At 38.4% G+C, this 22,385-nt stretch overlaps 2 protein-coding genes across 4 annotated transcripts in view; one reads left to right on the top strand and one right to left on the bottom strand.

Moving 5' to 3' along the window:
- The first annotated feature begins 266 nt into the window (after nt 1-266).
- Nucleotides 267-12,015, top strand: pax9 (paired box 9). 2 transcript variants are annotated; one of them, XM_037747489.1, is made up of 4 exons: nt 267-858; nt 2,620-3,237; nt 6,984-7,025; nt 11,012-11,143. In XM_037747489.1, exons 1-3 carry the CDS (start codon nt 855-857, stop codon nt 7,007-7,009), a joined length of 648 nt encoding a protein of 215 aa, XP_037603417.1. In that variant the 5' UTR covers nt 267-854; the 3' UTR covers nt 7,010-7,025; nt 11,012-11,143. The 2 variants fall into 2 exon arrangements, with proteins under 2 accessions (XP_037603417.1, XP_037603416.1); XM_037747488.1 differs by lacking the exon at nt 6,984-7,025 and having other exon boundaries at nt 287-858; nt 11,012-12,015.
- A 6,012-nt stretch (nt 12,016-18,027) lies between these two features.
- Nucleotides 18,028-22,385, bottom strand: part of slc25a21 (solute carrier family 25 member 21) — a 106,846-nt gene continuing 102,488 nt past the window's right edge. For both annotated transcript variants that reach the window (XM_037746615.1, XM_037746616.1), the window contains 3 exons: nt 20,636-20,817; nt 19,524-19,576; nt 18,028-18,350 (listed from right to left, as the gene is read on the bottom strand). In XM_037746615.1, coding sequence (XP_037602543.1) covers nt 18,289-18,350; nt 19,524-19,576; nt 20,636-20,817 — 297 coding nt within the window. In that variant the 3' untranslated portion in view covers nt 18,028-18,288. The remainder of the gene's footprint in view (nt 18,351-19,523; nt 19,577-20,635; nt 20,818-22,385) is intronic.

Raw genomic sequence — 22,385 nt, 5'->3', positions numbered from 1 at the left:
TTTTACGCATCTTTTGCATTCAGCGTTTTCACTGTTTGAAAGGTGAAGATCTGATCCAAAAAGCTTGATGTTGATTTTTTCTACTCACCATATCTGTCTCAATAACAAACGCATTAATTTCCTCCCATTTCCTTAATGATGCCATTTAAAAAGGTCAAGATAAAGGCTGGTGTTGTGGCGCGTTACCCAAAACTCACCTTTTTGTTTTCATAATAGAGCTTTTTTTTTTAGTTTGAAATGTTTCATCTTTGTTATAAAAACAGAACAAAAAGATTAGTGGATATGTTACACTGGGTTTTAATTGAAATAGTGTAAATATTAACATTTTTTTCAGGTGATGGTTTCCTTGTCACTGGAGCTTTTTACGCATCTTTTCACTGTTTGGAAAGGTGAAGATCTGATCCAAAAAGCTTCATGTTGCTTTTTTCTACTCACCATATCTGTCTCAATAACAAACGCATTCATGGTGGTATATCCCCAGCTTTGCTTTCTGATGGGAGAGAACAGGACGAGGAGGAGGACTGCTGGTTCTCTGTGGACTTGTCATGTCAAACTTTTGCACCAATAGCAACGCAGCTCTGCACAATCTCCAAACTCTATTGGGGAGTTGAGCCAATCAGTGGAGGAGAAGCTCTGGAAGTCCATCCTCCTAATTCCACCAGATTGAAATGTAAGCCTGTCTCCAGCGCCGTCAGGAAGCAGAAAGAGAAGTTTAGTCCCTCTTGTTCCTTTATCGCGCAAGAAGACTTTTCTTGGACGCGGTTTTTTGGACAGTGGACACGCTGGACGCGGAGCAGGACCCACGCAGGAGGCACAATCCGGACACCGTGTTCTTCATTTGCGGCTTGAACACGATGGGTGAGTTCAATGTTTGATTTTTTAATTTGTTTTTATTGTTATGTTGTCAGGGAAGCAGAGAAAGGTCCAACAAATAATGGGACAAAATATAGCGAGATAGAGTCTCTGTGTGTGTGTAATGTTTTTGGAGGACACCAGCATGCTGAATTATTACATGTGTCAGTTTTACGCACGAGTTTTGACAACCGTGTGAAGTTTAGTCTGAGTGTGTACGACAACTACCAGTGAGCTTTTGGTCGGTACTTCTCACCCAAACATTACGCACACAACTCAAAGTGATACATTTGTATTTTAGAGTTGAAACTTTTTTGGGTGAAAACGCTTAAAAAGATGCACCTTTACGTAATGACTGATTTTTTTTTTTTAAATGAACTATTAAAACACGTTAAAGAGTTTTTGGTTACATAATGCTCTCGTAAAAAACACAGTTTAACGCTTAACATATTTACCATATAGGCAAGGCAAGGCAGCTTTTATTTCTAGAGCACATTTCAGCAACAGGGCTAATTCAAAGTGCTTTACATAAACATTTACGAACATTGCAACAAAGTGCAGAAGAACATTAAGACATAATTAAAACAGTTATAAAAACATTAAAGATTAGAAAATAAAAACAAGCTAAAAAAAGCTATAGGATAGAAGAAAAAATAGAATATAACACCGAAGAGAAAAAGCTCTAGTGCAGTATATAAGATCATTATCTGGTTTAATAAAAGGCAGCAGCAAACAAGAAAGTTTTAAACTTTGATTTGAAAGAACTAAGAGTTGGAACAAAAAAAGAAATGCATGAATAAATAAATAAATAATAATAAGACTGCACTCTTCCATAGCAGCTCTAGGGGTCATCATCATATATGTTCAGTTCTTCATAAGCTCTGAGAAGAGACTTTGCATGTTGTGCTTTACATAAACATTCAAGAACATTGCGGCAAAGTGCAAAAGAAAGTTTTAAGCTTTGATTTAAAGGAACTCAGAGGTGGAGTTGGTCCTGCAGGTTTCTGGGAGCTTGTTCCAAATATTTGGTGCATAAAAACTGAACGCTGCTTCTTCTGCATGTTTAATTTTGCCACACCAGGAAGCCTATGTAACAAATTCTCTCAAAACAGCTTAACATTCACAATTTCCTCTTAGCTCTCTACTCCAGTCTTCCTATTATGTATCTCAAACAATAGTATACAATCAAACTTTCCTGTTTGCTGCTGCCTTTTATTAAACCAGATAATGATCTTATATACTGCACTAGAGCTTTTACTCTTGTGTGTTATATTCTATTTTAGCTTCTATCCTATAGCCTTTTCAGCTTGTTTTTATTTTCTAATCTTTAATGTTTTTATAATTATGTCTTAATGTTCTTTTGCACTTTGTCGCAATGTTCTTAAATGTTTATGTAAAGCACTTTGAATTAGCTCTGTTGCTGAAATGTGCTCTACAAATAAAGCTCTACATATTGCAGGGGAAAAAAAGGATCAGTATGACGTTGAGATACTATTATGTGTTGAAGGTGTGAAATATCAGGCCTTTTGAAATGTGTGGTTTAACCCGGGTTAAAGAATCACAATCAGAATCAGAATTAGAATCGAGTTTATTGCCAGGTGTAAGAGGTATACACTAGGAATTTGCTTTGGTTTTGTTGGTGCAAGTCAAACAGTATAATAACAAAAGAATAGATAAAAACGTTAGAATAAAATAAGAATTAAAAAAGAAATCATTTCTACCAGCAGTCTCATTGTTCTGTGTGTGTGTTTGTGTTTTTCTCACCAGAGCCAGCCTTCGGTGAGGTGAACCAGCTCGGCGGTGTTTTCGTGAACGGCAGGCCGCTTCCCAACGCCATCCGGCTCCGGATCGTGGAGCTGGCTCAGCTCGGGATTCGACCCTGTGACATCAGCAGACAGCTGCGCGTGTCGCACGGCTGCGTCAGCAAGATCCTGGCGCGCTACAACGAGACCGGCTCCATCCTCCCGGGAGCCATCGGAGGCAGCAAGCCTCGAGTCACCACACCCACCGTGGTTAAACACATACGGACGTACAAGCAGAGGGACCCGGGGATTTTTGCCTGGGAGATCCGAGACAGGTTGCTCGCAGACGGGGTTTGCGACAAATTCAACTTGCCCTCAGTGAGCTCCATCAGTCGGATCCTGCGCAACAAGATCGGGAATCTGTCCCAGCAGAGCCAGTACGAGTCAGGCAAGCAGGGGCCTCACCCACCTCCACCACAAGCAACCATACCCTACAACCACTTATACTCATACCAGACGTCCAAAGTGCCCACTCCACCTGGCATGCCCACTCTACCTGGACACATGGCCATGCACAGGATATGGCCTTCCTCGCATTCTGTCACAGATATTCTGGGGATTCGGTCTATTACAGAGCAACAAAGTAAGCATGGCTGGGCGGTTTGATTATTACACTACATTTAAACTACTTTTTTTTTCACTAATATGTTTATTCTTATTTTCACAAACACAATAAAAAAACAAAACAACAACAAACATATAGGAGGTCATATATAGGAGGTCATAGGAAATAGTCCATAGTGCAGGGAAGTCACAGGATATATGAATTCATGTTCAAGAGACTCCTTGTGAGATAATGGAGGAGAGTTCAGGTCCAATATAATTCAGATAGGGCTGCCAAATATTGTGGAACTGATCTACTTTGGCATGTAGAATATTTGTGAGATATTCCAAAGGGACCACCTCAAATATGACTTTTCGCCAGCCTTGAACAGAGGGTTTCTTATCAGAATCAGAATCAGAATCAGAGTGGTGTTTATTGCCAGGTGTAAGAGGTATACACTAGGAATTTGCTTTGGTTTTGTTGGTGCAAGTTAAACAGTATAATAACAAAAGAATAGATAAAAATGTTAGAATAAAATAAGAATAAGAAAATTGAATTTCTACCAATATACAATATACAAAATAAGCTATAAACAAAAATAAACATGATATAAACAGATAGTGCAAAACGTAGTTTACTCTTGCGTGTCTTAATAGTTCATTTAAAAAAAAAAAAAAAAAATCAGTCGTTACGCAAAGGTGCATCTGATTATCTGATTATCACTGATCCACTGTAAGAATGTTATATAACCTTAAACTACTTTTTGAATTATTACATGTGTCAGTTTACGCACGAGTTTTGACATCCGTGTGAGTGTGCACGAAAACTATCACTATGAGCTATTGGTCGCTACTTCTCACCCAAACATTACGCACAACTCAAAGTGATACATTTGTAACGTTCCACACAACTCAAATTGATACATTTGTAACGTTCCACACAACTCAAATTGATACATTTGTAACGTTCCACACATCTCAAATTGATACATTTGTAACGTTCCACACATCTCAAATTGATACATTTGTAACGTTCCACACATCTCAAATTGATACATTTGTAACGTTCCACACAACTCAAATTGATACATTTGTAACGTTCCACACATCTCAAATTGATACATTTGTAACGTTCCACACATCTCAAATTGATACATTTGTAACGTTCCACACAACTCAAAGTGATACATTTGTATTTTAGAGTGAAACCTTTTTGGGCGAAAACGCTTAAAAAGATGCACCTTTGCGTAATGATTCATTTTTATTTTTTTAAATGAACTGTTAAGACACGTTAAAGAGTTTTTGGTTACATAATGTTCTCATGAATGACAATTTAGAAGATTAAAAACACAGTTTAACGCTTAACATATTTAACATAAAGGCAAGGCAAGGCAACTTTATTTGTAGAGCACATTTCAGCAATAATTCAAAGTGCTTTACATAAACATTTAAGAACATTGCGACAAAAGTGCAGAAGAACATTAAGACACTTTTTTTTTAAATTAACTATTAAGACACGTTAAAGAGTAAACTACTTTTTGAAGAGTTTTTTTTTTTTGCGCGCAAGAGTGCGAATGAGTGTGTGTGTGAGAGAGAGAAAGTGGATGCATTTTTCCATTTGAGTTACTGTAATTGTTTTTTATAGGCCTCTCCGAGAGTATAACGTTATAAACTCTATGGAGAAAGAGAGAGAGAGAGAGAGACAGAGAGAGAGAGAGCTTAAATGCCAGTTGACCTGGCGGCTGATATTGATTTGAAAGGGAGGCAGGTTAGTCCAGAAACAGATGGTCCTGCTTGCACTAATAATTAAGAGGCGGATGTGGAATATTAGAGGGACAGCTGAGGAAAAGGCTGGTGAGATGAAGTGCATCACAATGAGGTGTGCTGAATGTTTGCCATGACTTGGTGCGTATGCAGGTTTATTCTAGGCTCTTAGAGAGGCAACACATTAAGATGCATTTTCTGCAGTTATGTGTTTTGTCGTATATGTGTCACATGCAGGTTAGTTTAGGCCCAGATAGCTCTGGCTACAAGATCACAACTGTTTTGGAAACAGTGAAACAGGATCCGGCATAAATCAGTGTTAATGGTCGGCTCGGTGTTGTGAAAGGGCTTTTCTCTGAGAGCTTGTTTTCCAGTGGCAGGAAGGGAAGTGCTGTCAGTCAGTCCTGCTGTCAGGATTCATGACTGCGATGCACAGAAACAAACACACACCCAGCTCCTCTCCACCTCCACCTCCACCAACATGCGAGAAAAACACAAACTCAGGCAATCTAAACAAGACAAATGTGAGGCAGATAGCTCAACGCTGCCTTTTTGAAACAATTTGTGCATTTCCAAATTATTAGCAGATGTTTGTGGCAGGTCTACGTTTTACAGTAGAGGTGAGCTCATTTTGCACTAAAGTGATTTCACCAGTCAGATTATTAAAAAAAAAATAGATTTTGAAATTTATGGAAAAATAGCAGATGATTGTGAAAACATCAGGACAATATGTGTAGGATTACTAATCATAAACTATTAGGGATTTTACTTGAGCTAATATTTAATTTTACACACACTGATTTAAACGCACATCCAGTTACAAACATAAAAAAAATATATTATTTCAACATGTACAAAACGCATACAAAAAAAGCTCTGTGTCGAGTTTGGTGGGCTTGTTTTTTTTCCCAGTGTAAACGTTGGAGGCTGTGTTTAATAGAATATCCATCACACACAAAGGAGGTTAGACGGTGAAAGTAAATCTAATTTGTTCTCCTGCGACAGGAAGACGCTTTGGTGGGCTCAAATGTTCCTGACCCACCAGAGAGAGAGTCCTCTCATCTATCTTCTTACTGGGCCTCAATCTGATCCTCTAAACATTTAGCTTCATTCAGTCGAGTTTACTTTAAAAAAAAATAATAGATAGACAGATAATTTCACTTTTTTATTCTGAAAGTCAAAAATCCTGAACAGAAAAACGTTGAGGCCTTGGTCACATTTATTGATAGAAAATTACTGAAGCAAAAAGAAAATGTGTCATTATTATCTTTTTAATTTAGTTTAATTATTATTTTTATTTATATTATTATTTTTTATTTTTTTATTTATTATTATAATATTATATTTATTGTTTTTTTGTTCATTTTGAAACAACAGAACAAACATTCACAAACGTCCCCAATAATAACATTCTCGGTGTACAAAGAAACTTAATAAACCTAATATTAATATAAAATAAGCCAGTATAGATACAGGAAAAAAATATTATATATAAAAAATAGATATATAAGTAAAAAGAATATACACAAGTAAAATAAATAAAATTCAAAACAATAAAATAAAATAAATTTATATATATATATACTGTATACATATATACATACATATACGCACACGCAGTATATACACATACAAAAACACATATACTCAATTCAAACAATCAGTGTACAATTCAATCATCATCCTATTCTATCTCCCTATTCACAATGTGTCATTATTATTAGAAAGTGTCTCAATATCAGATTATGTAAATATTGTATTAGATAAAACTGATATTTTTCTTTAACTGATAAAGAATAGAAACGTTTTATGCAAACTTTACGCACACGAAAGCCTATTGGATATATGAGCTATTTGTGCGTAAAAATGACAAATACTCGTTCTTTAGTGCGAAATGTCCCAGCAGGGTTTATGGTCAACCTGCCTGTCTGATGGATGCATGAGCAGCAGTGGGTCTTTTCCTAATCTTAAAATCTCCTTTTCCTCTCTTCTCTTCTCTCTCTTTCTCTTTTGCCCCCCCAGTTAGTGACAGTCCATCCTTTCCTTGAAGCAAATTACACACAGGTAAAAAAAAAAGGAGACCTTATTTTTTATGTAAACTACAACATTAGTGAAGAGAGTATATCCAAACTTCTGGCAAGATTTAATCTAACTGATCTCTTGAGTATTTTGTAATATTTGTAATAATTATATGGCTTGGAAATTCCACAGTCTCTCCTTCTGCTGGCTACAGCTGGTAATGGTGCTTTTTTTTTTTTTTTTTTAAAGTAATATCTTATTATTTTTGCACTTCCTGTGTAGGTCCTGCTGCATGGTCAGTGCTTTTATGAATCATGTGATTCATTTAATATTTAGTAGGTTAAAGAGATTTGGTGAGCCTCGTTATTCTTTTGATTCTTGCTTTCCAGCTTGATATGTTGGGTTATTTTAAATTAATTGTCAATGGCCTTTAGTCAATGGCGTGGATAAACCGCATTTAGAACCTGAAGCAAAATACACACAGGTAAAAAATACAACATTAGTGAAGAGAGTATATCCAAACTTCTAATCTAACTGATCTGTTGAGTATTATTATTATTATATACAGCTTGATATGTTGGGTTATTTTAAATTAATTGTAGCGTGTTTGACACTCAGAAACTAGCTGGACCCATAAAAAAAAGAGTCAGCAAACTAATATATAGTCTGTTTTCGGTTTCCTGGTGAATTATTCTAATATAGGCCTGTAGTAATTTTAATGGGTTGGTTTCAGAAGGTTTTTTGCGCCAAAGACATTAAAGGAACATTGACCACTAAGTAATTTGTCTTCTTCAGGTTTATTGCGAAAGAAAATGGAGCAGCTAATATTTTGTTTAAAACTACTTTCATACAGGCTTAATCTTTCGGCACATTATTAATAATTATTATTATTGTGCACTGAGCTCCGAAATAAAACAGATTAATACACCAAATCGACGCTGAATTTCACACATTCACGTTCATTTATAATAAGTTTTGCTAATTTTAAAGAGCTCGCCTTATGCCTAATTCGTATAAATACAATTTATGACAACCCCTAAATTAATTAGATTTTTATTATTTGTTTTTTACTAATTAAAACTAATTTTATAATTTTTAATTTTTAAAAATTTTTTTTTTAAGAGTAGATAAATGAAGGGCTATGATGACCTCATGTGTGCGCATGCGTCCTGGTTTTCTCTTATTTTGACAGGGCGTGCTATTTGTCGTTACAGACAAGAAAATTTCACGCTGCATAATTTATTTTGCCACTTTATGACTTGGTGACTTTTCCTGCTTGTTAGTCCGATGCAGTGAGATTAGCAGCACAGAGTGGACACACTTGACTGTCTGAGCGGTTAGAAACAACCAACTATACAAAAACAGAAGTGAGCCATTAAATGCAGAAAATAGCAACTCTATAAATTACACAGTTTATTGCATGAAAAACAAAGTAGTTCTGTTCCCCCATATAAGACTTTGGAGGATTAGCCAAGCCTTTGTACAAGCCACTTATAGCCTTCTACATATACTCACATTTAATGTTAAATAAATTTGTGTTTGAGGGGAAAACACAGTAAAACAGAGATGTCATGTTGAAGAGTTTTTCAATTCATTTTCGTCCAAATTTCCAAAAACAAAGTGTACTTGTCTTCTCCTGAAACTCTCAGTAGGAGGTTAATTCAAATTGGACATTGGACGCATCATCAGTCCAGAGGTTGTGCGGTTCTAGTAACATATGTGGCCTTTAGGAGCTGCTCGGAGGGCAGATGTTCCAGTGGGACTCTCAGGTTCTCCTCTGGACCAAGAGGAGCATCATTAAAATAGATTTAAGGTGAAGTCGCGAGCTAAGGGCTCGCTCCGAGCTCATTCCGGTCATGTTTCGATTGAAACTTTCAGTAAAATTTGATTATCATTATAATATTTAATACGTTTTACACATTAGATTAGAGTGCTTCAAGTAGTTTTAATGATTTATTTGAAATATAAACAACCGAGATCAGAGCGTGACAAAGTGAAATCCGTTTGAGTTGTAATTATTTGGATGGATGAATGCTTTTATTATTCATGGTTTCAGTTCTGGTTTTACTTGTTCTTAATAATACCTATTCAAAAGGGCATCAAAACATCGACACGTCTGTTGTTATTATTATTATTAAAATCATTTGACTAACAACAAAAGAAAAGATTAATCCAAACTAATTTATTTAATTGTTGTATTATTATTAAAATATGTTGACTAACCAAAGAAGAAAAAGATGAACCTAAACTAATTTATTTAATTGTTGTATTATTATTAAAATATGTTGACTAACAACAAAAGAAAAGATGAACCTAAACTAATTTATTTAATTGTTGTATTATTATTAAAATATGTTGACTAACAACAAAAGAAAAGAGGAATCTAAACTAATTTATTTAATTGTTGTATTATTATTAAAATATGTTGACTAACAAAAGAAGAAAAGATGAACCTAAAGTATTTAAATATATATATATATATTTTGACTAATAAAAGAAGAAAAGATGAAGCTAAACAAATTTATTTAAAATTTGTATTATTATTAATAAAATATTTTGACTAACAAAGAAGAAAGGATTAACCTAAACTAATTTATTAAAAAATATTATTTAAATACAATTTTTTATTTTGTTATGTAGGATAATACATTTTTAAAGATGTAAAAATATTAAATAAAACACATCTCTAAATTCTAAGATATAATTATATTTTCAATAAGTATATTCACGTCAGGGATGGACAAAATAACAGGTACACCTAAACATATATGTCAATCTGATAAGAGCCATAAATACTCCTTTTGTAAACCTTTTAAATGTTGTTGACTTTGTGTCAGACAGGTGTTGATTCAACTCTGCGGTCATTTCTGAGGCTTCTTGTAGTCGACTGTATTATACTGAAAGGTGTTTCCTGTTATTTTGCATATGTATTTGAAAAGTATACATTATGTAGTTGTGTGTGTTACATGTGGTGCTTTTCATTAGTGGAAAGTGTGATAATCTTCAGTCTAATTAAACATTTTTCCAATTGATTTAATTGAAAAAACATTATTTTAGCTAAAAGCTCGTTGAGCAGAGTGAAGACACACAAACACCCACAAACACCAACAGATCCCCACCCAGACACCCACAGGCACCCAGTGCAGACACCCACAGGCGTCTGCGTACACACACAAAACTCTCTCTATATTCACCACAAATGCCAGCTTCTATAATTTATCGTATCTATTTTAAAGAGATAGCCAGTGACTCTATGAAAACAAGTCAACAAAAACAGAAAAGATCCAAATTTTAAGAATAATTCTCAGTAGTCGCGGACCACCCAGGAACAGAAATTCGGCCTCCCTGTTGAAATACTTTGGTGAATTCCTCAAGTTAAGTCCTGTCGTCGTGCCAGAAAAGCAAAGCCCATTCATGCTCCGAACCCCACGCTCGCCTCATTCTCTATCATATTTCCCCTCTTCCTGCCCTTTCACTCTCAATCTCTCATGACATCTGTTTTGTGGCGCCCCCCAACCACCCCGTCTCCCATCGTCTGACGTGGTATATCAACGCCGCCGCCGGAGTAAACGTCCACTTTTTTGGGGGGGGGGGGGGGGTAGAAAACAAGTCAGACGGGCAATCACGCATGTATGGTTTTTATCCATCTTTAATATGTTCCAGGGGCATGAGAGCGCATAATTGATCATTCATACTTTCATCAAAATTGGGAAAATGGGTTTTTTATGTGGTGGCTGTGAAGTTAGAATTATAGTTTCTGCTGTTTTTAATTCAATCACTGTTTCTTTCACTTTCTTCTGCAGCTCAACTCAGCTTGTTTCCATTAGCTGCTTGTGTGTGTGTGTGTGTCTACCTGGGTTGGGAGTCACCAAATAATGCAGCTAAAAATTGTGCTCTCAAGCGAGAAGTTGTTGTGGCAAATAATTAAAATTTTTCAAGTCTGAGGAAAACCATGATTTCTACAGAGGCCCCAAAAAAAGCAGTTATCGGTGACCTTTAATGCTGACCTTTCCCCTCTCTTTCGTCCCCAGACGCCGAATGGCTTGCCCACAGTGAACAGCTATGTCACAGCACCCAGCATCCCTCTCTACCACCCTCCCACCACCCAAGTGTCACCCTACATGGGGTACAGCGCCACCACGTCGGCCTATGTGACCGGTCCCACATGGCGGCCGGCCAGTGGCAGTGCGCTATCTCCCCACAGCTGTGACATCGCCACCCCTCTGGCCTTCAAGAGCATGACAGCCAACCGTGACGCCATCCACCCAGTCACCGCCTCGGCGCTGTGAAGACAGACTGGGAGAGAGATAGAGAGCGAGGGCGGCGGGTGGAGTGAGAGACGGCGAGGACAGGAGACACCAAGTCTGTCCCCTGTGGCTTCATTTCATTCCCACTGCCTCCTTTCTATGAAGGACTCGGCCCCAGGACCCATATTTGTGCCTCCTCCTCCTCCTCCTCCTCCTCGTCCTCCTCTTCCTCCTCACTACACAGTCATACCAAAGACACACGAGGAATAAACTGTCATATTTTTTTACAACAGACTTGTTGTCTGAGAGAACTTGCAGGACAGACAGGTGTACTGAAGGACTGATGTATGACTGCTACTCCATCCATCAACACAATTCCTCTCAGATTCTTTACTGCACACTTCTGCAAAATGTCTTTGGGCAAAATGGGGTAATGTATAACTTCATGCAATCAAAGAAGAGGGGGAAACTTTGCATTAGTGTTTCAGGGTGCTTAATAATTGCCATTGTTTTTTTTATATATATGTTTGTATGCTTTTTTTTGTGTTATGTTTTGATAAAAGTAACCCACTTCTCTAAAAATGTAGCCTATGCAAGAGCTTCAGAGAGAAGTTTATTTATTAGATATTAAGGTACGTTGAATGAAGTGAATTCGCCTTACAGACAGCATCTCCACGCACTGATAGACAAAATTGGCATTGGTCTTGTGTTTGGAGTCTAGAGCATTAACAATTGACAAATGTTGCACAATGAAATTGAATGTATCTTATTAAATTGTTTGGCTGTTATTGGTGTTCATGGAGTCTGCAGGTTGTTTTGGGGGAATCCAAAACAGTTTCTATTCTCAGAGGACGTCCCCCTGCTCTGTTAGTGTAGCTAACTTCAGGTAAATCCAGGCTATTGTTGCCCGCCGGCCTGTTTTACATGAGCAGGAAACTGCTTTTCATAAAAAATATATGTGCACGCTCACACGAGGCCTGTATTTTCTATTACCGAGCGTCAAGGCTCACTAGGAAAGTTCATCAGCAATTCTTTGAGCACGCACAGGCGCTGTCACCACTTAAAGAAATTCTTTTAAAATTGTTTTGGTCATTAAAATAACTTCATCTAATTACACTTAATATGGGCCTTTCTATATTCATAAACATTTACGCCTGAATATTTTCCTCAATGCTGAAGGAACACATGGTTTTAAGAAATTAAATGATATTTATTTTATTATATTTTATATAAATATATATAAAATATAATAAAATAAATAAATAAATACTTCATTTCATTTCTTTAAACCATGTGTTCCTTCAGCATTTAGCAAATATTAATATATAAATATATATATATATATATATATATATTCATACAAATATTTATTTATATGTATATATGTCTGACAAATAATATTTTGTACAATTTATTCAGATATATTTAGGGTCTAAAGCCCAGGTTTTATGTTAAAAATTAAGTGATAAAAATATAAAATACAGTACAGGGCTACAACTAATAATTATTTTCATTGTTGATTAATGTGTTGATTATTTTCTCGATTAATCGATTAGTTGTTTGGTCTATAAAATGTCAGAAAAATTGTGAAAAATGTCGATCAGTGTTTCCCAAAGCCCAAGATGACGTCCTCAAATGTCTTGTTTTGTTCACAACTCAAATATATTCAGTTTACTGTCATAGAGTAGTAAAGAAACCAGAAAATATTCACATTTAAGAAGCTGGAATCAGAGAAATTTTGTCTTTTATTCTTAAAAAATGACTCAAACCGATTAATCGATTATCAAAATAGTTGCCAATTAATTTATTAGTTGACAACTAATCGATTAATTGTTGCAGCTCTAAAATACAGTACTATTACAGATGTGATATTTTCGAATCTCACTGATTATTAGTTTGAATTAATAGAAAATGCTGCTTTCAGTAAATATCTCATATGGGAGTGGTATTATTTTGAAGGCCCTACTATCCTTTGTAAATAATAGCAAAGGTCTAATGTCGTGCATTATAATTTGAAGTCATAAAGAATATTTCAGTTGGATTTCAGCACGTGCAAGACGCAGTAAATTACAACATCACTGTTTAATTAAAATGTGAGATCTGTGAGCCGAAGCGTCCCAGACTCCCGGGGCGAGGTGGAGTCCGTGTGCATTCAGAGAGCCACAAATAGGCTCATTGGCCTGCGGTCTCCAAGGTCATCAGACATGTGACCCAAACACGAACCTCCAGCGGCCACAGAATGGCCCAAACAGGGCTTGTCAGGGCCGACTCAACGTGTTCATTACAAAAGAAAAGCACGCGGCCCGGCTGACAAATGACATGTTTGCAAAATGATGCAAAAATACTTTCTGAACGTTTCAGAGGGGGGAAAGTGTAATAAATTATGAGCGCGTCTGGCAAGCCCTGTCTAGCCCTGCAGTGGAGCTTTAAACAAACCGGGCGCCATTTGTAGATTAATAACTTGATAAAAGTGCTCACCTGCTCTTTTACATAGCATTACCTGCTGCTAAAGGTTCAGAGGCCCCATGTTTCCATTCCTCCAGCGTCAACATGTGACAGTGTCAACAGTCCTCCCCGCGCCGGGGCTGATTTGACTTGGAAAGCACTCGTCCCCGCATCCAGTGGTCACGGACCGTTGCTCAGGGATCGTAGTGTTTCTTTGACCGTATGTGAACCACATCACAGGGACGTGATGATCACACAGTCGCTGTACCAGCCAGCCCTCACGGCCACCCCCCTCCAGCATCTACCATCCACCATCCATCACGTACAGTAAATGATGGTTAACTCTCTTGAGTGGCATGAAAAAGTCGTTACATGCCTCTTTTTTTTTTTTTCTCCTCTACCTCAGCCTACACACAACAAGGCCAAACAACTTTTCCTTTCAACTAAGCTACATGGACTGAGCACAGCCTTGTTAGTCTCCTCTGACTCATGCAGCAAAATTAAAATGTGGTCGTCTTAATTGACAACAGTATTTAAAAAATAGGAACAGTGTGTTTTCTAGACAGGAGGAACAGCTTCTCGAAAGTCTAATAATCCCAGCTCTTGTAGTCTAATGTTGGTCAGCTTTGTGGAGGCGAGGGTCTAAAAACTTATTAAAATAGGGGCAGACACGTGTTTATAATTAATGATGTTGGGTCTGACTTCAGTGTCATATGGTTATCTTTACTTCTCCACATGCAATCAGAAACAAGACAGGGTAACACAGAGCAGAGCGCAGTACTTCATGCGTGTTCCTGCTCAGTGAATGTTTCTAAAAGAAGCTGACAACAGCCAGAGTGTTTTCTTAATGCTTTAAAACAGCAACGTTGAGCACACAGGTGAGTAAAACTTCTTAAAAAAAAAAGGGCTCGGAAAATCACAACATGTCTGGTTCTGTGTCTTTGGTATGTACGCACACGGCGCCCAACATGAATCACTGCTTTTCTTACATATAGTGTAAATCGTGGACGTTTTAATTTATATTAATCATTAGCCACATTGGGAGAGACAGGCACGGCCATGTCCAAACTGCAGGCTTGTCAAAGTGGAGTCACTGAATTGATATGTTACAGGTAAAGATGTACATGGGCAGGGTGTAAAGAAAATAAGGCGAAGGGGGGGGGGGACTTTACAGAAGATTTATGATCAGCGTCGTGTGAAGGGAATCCAGGTGAAGGGTGGGTCTGTTGCCTAGCTACCAGCAATACACGCGGCACATGTTGCAAGCTGTCAAAGGCTGAAACAAACATACACCACTCTATTACAGAAAGGACAGGTTAAGCGCTTACAATTCCATCAGTCTGCAAGCCGCAGTTGTTAGTCTATCACCGCGGGGCCCCCGGGCAGAAAACCAGGAGCAACTTCACTCTGGCACAGAGAGAAACTCCCACATTAATGATGACTGTCAAATGCCAACGTGGCTCAATATAAGCTACTACCAGATGAGATGAGTCTCTTACAGGGACCCCGAAGGCTGTGCAACAGGTGTGTGTATGTGTGTTTGCATGTGTGTGTGCATATTTGTGTAAGAGATAGACTGGCAGAGGGAGAGAATTTGTGCGGTAACTCCCCCCCCTCCTTCACCACCACCACCATTCCTGAAGCCACATTTGCATTTCTTAAGCTTGTTGTTTTAGCTTGCACTAAAGCTACGCTCAGACTCCCTCGCCAACGACAGAGAGAGAGAGAGAAAAGACTGACACTCGGTTGGCTAATACAACATCTACAGCTGACAGCTTCTCAAACAACTAAGTGCTCAGATAGGGGGGGGTGAAAGACGAGGAGGAGGAGGAAGGTGAAGAAGTGGTAAAGTGAAGGAAGGTGATACGTAGCGCCAAGCTGGAACGCTCCCAGTGTGAGACAGACACGCAACAACACAAACATGCAGGACACACAAGTGCTCCCAACACACACAGTGACACCAAGTAAGGAGTTGAATTTTCTTGTTTTTTTTTATTTGTTACCAATACATGTATGTAACTTTAACACAAAAGCTAATATTCTACATTGAGATAAAAGTCAAACTAACACAGTTTCTAACCAATAAAAGATTAGTCCAGTTTAAAGGCAGGGTTGGTAAAGATTTTAGAAACATTTCTTTTGTTATATTTTTTGAAATTCTCATTACATCCCGACAGCAATCAATAAATCAAATGCCCTGACAAAAAAAGGCTATGACAGCTATGAGTGCTAACAATAGCCATGTTCGTTGTTTACGTTCATAATGATAATTTTGGGAGCGTGGCTATGGAGGGAGGCCTGAAGCGAAGGACTGTCTGTGTGATTTACTTGGTGACTTTCTCGCTAGATTTAGCAACCTTTGGAGCTAGTGCTGCTGGATACTTTCATTGGAAAAGAGTTGACAACACTATTTTTTTTTTTTTTCCCAGCTGGATTATTTTTAAAAATCTAGTGAACTCTTGCTAGTTTCTCATGATCGCCCACCCTGCCTTTAAAGGAGGTTCATAAAAATATCAGTCATGCAAAAAGTTAGTCATTAAAACAGTTCTGCAATAGGCCTCAACGATATCAGTGTATAAGAAATTCTCATACACAATAATTCTTATTAAGAATTATTGGGCGCTATTGTGGCTATTTGGTTTGTTTGAGATATACAGTAAGGCTCAGTGTGATCACAGTATATATTTGGAATATATGATATATGTATATGAAAATGTGTACATACAGTCAGGATTTATGTGCGTGTATAGTAGGGATGCACCAATACTGGATCAGATATCGACTGATATGGACTCAAAAAGCTGGATCGGATATAAGTGGCAATGGGGACGATCTATTCAATTCAATTGTTTATATACTATATCAGCCCAGTCGCACAGCAGTTCGTGAAATAGCCACAAAATTGAATGTATTGATTCGTGGTCATAGACACAAATTTCACTTTTTTTTCATGATGGTCAGCATGAAATCAATTAGTGTGTAATTGTGAACCAGGAAGTATAAAGAGCAGCGAACGCCGCGTACGGAGGAGGTCAGGGTGGATGGGTGGGTCACAGGAGAGCGCTGTTCGTACCCCGTGTGAAATCAGAAGTCAAATTTGATTTATTTGTCACGTAACTTTCATACCTAAGTTACAGCACTTTCGGAGTTATTTTAACCCAAACCACAAACTTTTCCTAAACCTAACCAAATAGTTGTGTTGCCTAAACCTAACTAAGTCAATCTATTCCTAATTTTATTTTGAAAAGACTAGAGTGGAAATTGACACGTGCATCATATGTTGCTGGACATTTGCAGGAAAAAGCACAAAAAGAAATACGTTGTTGAAGGTCGTGCTGATCGTCACCAAAAAAAAGGGGAAATTCGTGTTCATGTAAAAATCAAATAGATTAAGTTTTGTGACTATTTCCCAAACTGCTGTGAGACTGTGTTGACGTTATATATTAGAAATCTGAAAATTTAATTCCTGTATAAGTTTTGACCAATTTGTTGCTGCAAAAAAAAGTTGTTATTATTTTAATAATAAAGAAATATTCTGTAAATTTACTGTATATGTATTTATTTGTTGGGAATCCCAGTCACTTCCAAACAGTGAGGCATAAAAGCGTGTTAAGTAAACACTGGTATCGGATCGGTACTCGGTATCGGTATTGGGACTGAAAGAGTCGGAGCGGTGCATCCCCGTCGTAAAGATGTTCCTCTGCTGTAGCGGGTCTGTTGCGTATTTCAAAAGCTGCATCTCAATGAGCAGTTTATATTAAGATACGAATGATGTTTGATAGAGACAGATGATCTGAGTCTGGACTCACTATGTGTCAGTTTCATCATATAACATGTATACTTCAGTGCTCTACAGTGGGTCTAGAGCTGAGGTTTTATATTTTGTAATCACGCTTTCGCTTCCTTCTCTGTTTTATTTCATTAGAAACTGAACATTAAACCTCCTGAGAACTTGGTTTCAAATATTTAGCATGATAACATAAAGTGTACATGACTAAATAACGTACTTCATGAAAAAACATTATTCTTCAAGATCTCAAAATCTCGAATCATTTGCTTCTTCAGGACAGTGGGGGTGTGGTTTGCTCAGATTTGACGTACACTACTGGCAACACAAGCAAAACAAGCACACTGCCCACTTCCAACCTGTGACAGGAGCACAGAAAAAACTACAAAATGCATAAATCTCTCATGTGAAATAACCCAAACTGTTCTAAATTTGGCAGAAAATATTGTCTTCTTGTAGGACCCCGCTACTCAAAGTAGGTAGCTGATTGAAAAAATAGGTTTTCAGGGCCATTAAAACCGACTGATTCACTGTTAACAACATGTTTTCTATCAGAAAAGTACATTTGTCAATGTTCAAATATTGTTTTTAATTCCTGAGAAACTTAGATGAAGATGTAGTTTTTGCTTAGAAGGCTGCATTAAGACAAACTGTAATGCTGATTTGGTATTTTGAAGAGCATTATTGTGTATTCAAGGTAAAAAAAATACGAACAAACAAAAAACTAATTTGGTCTGACGTTACTGGAGTCAGTAACAATATTGGTAATGAGGTACTATCCATAAGGCACTCTCTTCGGTTTCCTTTCTGTTTTTTTGTTTTTGTTTTGTTACCAGTTCTTCTGTAGCCATCCAAACACATATTCATAGACCAGCAGCATCACTGCTCCACCTGTAACCCAACAGAGGGGAGAGACGCAGTGAATAAACACGTATTTCCCTGCTAGTGAATAAGCATGAACTCCCCAACCAATAGAAGTTTTACTATCATGTGTGGGAATATACTGTACTACAGATAGTAATGACAGGGTTTGGCAAATTAGGACAGACTAGTGGGGTAGGCAGTGGTTCTAGCTCACAGTATTTCCATTGAAATTGTGTAAATATCAGGAACAAAAACAACAAAAACATGGATTTTATATTTTTGTTATTGCGTACATGGTACAAAATAGTAAGAATAAATACGTCTGAGTACAAGGAGTGCTTGTTCCCGACTCATTTCATTGGAAACACTCGTGAATTTAACACTAACATGCTTTGGAAAGCTCTGTCTAGATTAATAATTTGAGAGTTCCCAGACATAAAAAATATATATTTCAGTTTTTTTAGGGCTGTCAAAGTTAACACGATAATAACGTGTTTAAGCAAATTTGTTTTAACGTTACTAATTTCTTTAATGCATTAACGCAACTTGGGATTTTTAATTAGGGGCTCAGTTTTAGAACTAGAGTGAAGATACTGACATCATATGACACTAGAAAACCTAAGGAATCCATTGGTACCAACCATGTCATACTAGCTTGTTGCAGAGGAGGCTACATAACACTGCAAACTTATGGTAAATGTTGGCGAGGAAAAATATTTGTTATGCTAAATGCAGTACCTGTGAGGGTGTCTGGACAATATTTATCATTGCTTTGTGTAAGTAAGATAATTAAATACTTGAGAAATCTTTTGAACAGATAATAAATGTGTGATTAATTTGAGATTAATCGCGATTAAATATTTTAATCAATTGACAGCCCTAGATTTGACATTTTTGTTATCGAGCACACAGTTCAAAACAGTAAGAATAAATACGTCTGAGAGGGAAGTAGTGCTCGTTCCTGACTCATTTCATTGGAAATACTAACATGCTTTGGAAAGCTCTGTCTAGATTAATAACTTGAGAGTTCCCAGACAAAAAAAAAGATAGATTTCAGTTTTTTTTTCAACCAATCTCAATATTATTCAAACAAAAATTATCAGGTCTAGTGCAAACTGGACCCTTTTCGTCTGCTATAACAGGCAATTTGTTATTATAAGGGCATTTTTAAAATCAGAATAAATAACTTTTAATTGTTACCTGGTCCAAGCCTCATTATCTTGGGCACCAGTCCCTTGTATAGTGCCAAGTACCTATAGAAAGAAAATAGGAATGTTAATAATGTGCAAATACAAAATACTGAAATTAAAACTCAAGACTATTTTTATCCATGTATACCTTCAGTTTGTGTAAAGGCTGGAGTGTGGCGGTGAGTTCTTGCCTGTCTGTCTGTCTGTCTGTCTGTCTGTCTGCTTGGCTGCCTGTCTCTCACCCCATCGTCAGGTACATAGTTGGGGTCTTAACGGCCAGCGGTGGCGAGTACCTGCCCCTTAATGCATTCAAGGTGATCAGTGGCTGCCTGCCTCCGCCTCGTGCTCCCTGTCCCGCTCCCTGCCCCCGCCACTGATGGCGTTAATAAGGCTCGACCCACTTCCTCCCTGGCCTTCTGTCTGATTAGATTGACCCGTGGAGCGCCGCGCGGCTCGTTAGGGTCTGCTTAACGACGTCTCCCATAGGGACCACTAATTAGCTGGGACTGTGTTGTGTTAGAGTAGGGGACTGGATGTGGCGACGGGGGCACCCTCCATGCACCCCTGCGACGACAACGTTCCAGTGCCGTTCCTGCAGCAGCCCCCGAGGCTCCTGCGTCCACTAACTACAAACATCTCGCTGGCCCTTGTCTAGCGGAGCTGCATGGGGGAAAGTGGAAAGCCGAGGGCAATTGCTAACATAACAAGCGTCCTTTCCTTGAAGCTTCCATTTAGAGCTGCCATTCTTGAGGCTTGAAAATATGTTAACATTTACTGTATGTCTGACAGACTGCAGAAATGTATGATCACACACGTGGGGAACACGACCCCGAATGTAACGTCACTATTTGGTTTCCATTCATCAGATCGCAGCTTTGCATCAAGCTATTCATGCACGTCTACTGTAGTTAGTGCAGAAACTAACACTGCACCATCAAACCCTGCTAACGTGTAGCTGCAGCTGGTACATTTGTCTTTTCTGACAGCCAGTTTGGCAGACAACCAACTATCAATTGCTAACAAAGCAGACAAAGTGGCTCATTAATTTTTGGACGCATCGGTGACAGTGTTTAATTTTTTTTTTTTACTGATGATCCCCTACTTATCCCCCCTTGTTCTTACCCCTCCTCTCGGTACACCAGTGCCATGGACTGGAAGCAGGTGCGGTACTTGATCTCTCCGGGTACGGGCTGGGGGCCTTGGATGCGGCTCTTGGCTACGTCGAAGGGAATGTTCACGCAGGAGGAGATGGTCCCAGACACCAGGCCGATGGCAAACTTCCTCAGGAACTCCAGGGTAGGGTCCTGGTCAAGAAGAAAAGATACAGGATTAAATAACTCAGTGTCTATTGGCACCCGGGTGAGAATAGTTACACGGCAGCTATTCGGCTTTTTACACCCGATAATAGTAGTAGTAATACAAAGAGCGATAAAGTACATGAAAGCAGTATGTTTTGGGGGATTAATGGGTCAAACTCAGGACTATCACCCTGGAAATCTGGGGTTCAAGTCCTGTGAGAAGCCTATTTTTCAGTTAAGCCCCATTTCCTCTGCAGGAACTTTCCCCCGGAACTAGGAACCTTTTGAGGAACTCATTGCATTTCGAACGCAGAGACCACGGTCTAAATTAAGCCCAGGGGACATTTTACGGGGCCTTTTTACCCCCAAAAAGGCCCTGGTCGGGGGGTAGTACTTTCTGAAAGTACAGGAACCTTCAGGGAGGAGTTTGCAGGGATGACCGTCGCTGATTGGTAAAACACAAACATACACAGCATTGTTGCTTCAACTGTAATGCTTCATTCATAAACAAGAATGTACTCCAATATCGATTTAGGACCATTTTAGGACGAGGGGAGAGCATTTCTCCCATTTCATGTTGCTTTTTCATACGTCAGTGGACTAATTTGCCTAATTGTCACAGGTCTTTAGACAGTGATGGAAACAGTGGGCTGATGGAACCTGTTTTTTCCTTGAAAAGTAGTTCCTGGGACTAAAAGTCAGCTTTAGTTGAGAAAAAAAAAAATATATTATTTTAATTTTTCAGTTGCAGTTTGATTAGGTACCAAAACTACATGGTTAGGTTTAGGAAAAATATACATACAGTACATATACACAAATAGTATCTCATGTGTGCCCATTCGGGTGGGTTGGGTGCAAATAGCATTGTTGGCTACGGACACCTGGGTACTAAGAGCATCTGCCTTAAAATAAAGTACGTATGTTCAACGAGCACCATTTTACTGGAAACTAAATATTATTTCACAAAACACAAGTAGTAAATAAAACTTACAGTAATACAGATAAAGTAGTGTGATGGAGTTGTGAGACATTATGTGTATGTATACGTGAGCGGAGAGCATGAGGGGGCTTGTGCATATGACTGCAAAGCTGGCATGAAAGCCCTGATCATTTTATGGTAGCGGGGGGCAGATTAGTGCTTCCTGACCGTGGTGCAGCGCTCTGATTGGCTGAGCAGAAGCACATGTTCTTTGGGGAGCCAAGACGGAGGATTTATAAACAGGGTGCATGCAGGCAGACTGGGGAGGCATATGGGGACAATTTGGGTAATTGGGCTGTGACTCGGCACAGGGGTATTACTGTACCAAAGAAGCCCAGACTCAGAGAGCTCTGACAGCTAATTGGCCGGGATATTTTTACAAATGACAGCAGCCTCTCTGGTCCGGGCCTTTCTCAAGCGGCTGGACACCCTGAGAGCCGAGGTAAATCAACAGCTAATCCCACTTCTTCTGTTTTTTTCAAGTGGGATGTGGGGAAAGGGGGAACATACCCTCAGCCTAAGTACACCCATCAACCCACTTCCTAACAGCCTAAAGCAAACATCTCCTCACACATTCACTTGTGAATGATGGCAG

Source organism: Sebastes umbrosus, chromosome 16 (assembly GCF_015220745.1).
Source record: "Sebastes umbrosus isolate fSebUmb1 chromosome 16, fSebUmb1.pri, whole genome shotgun sequence".
Taxonomy (NCBI): domain Eukaryota; kingdom Metazoa; phylum Chordata; class Actinopteri; order Perciformes; family Sebastidae; genus Sebastes; species Sebastes umbrosus.
The sequence above is the reverse complement of the archived record's forward strand: the minus strand, read 5'-3'. Positions and strand labels throughout refer to the sequence as shown.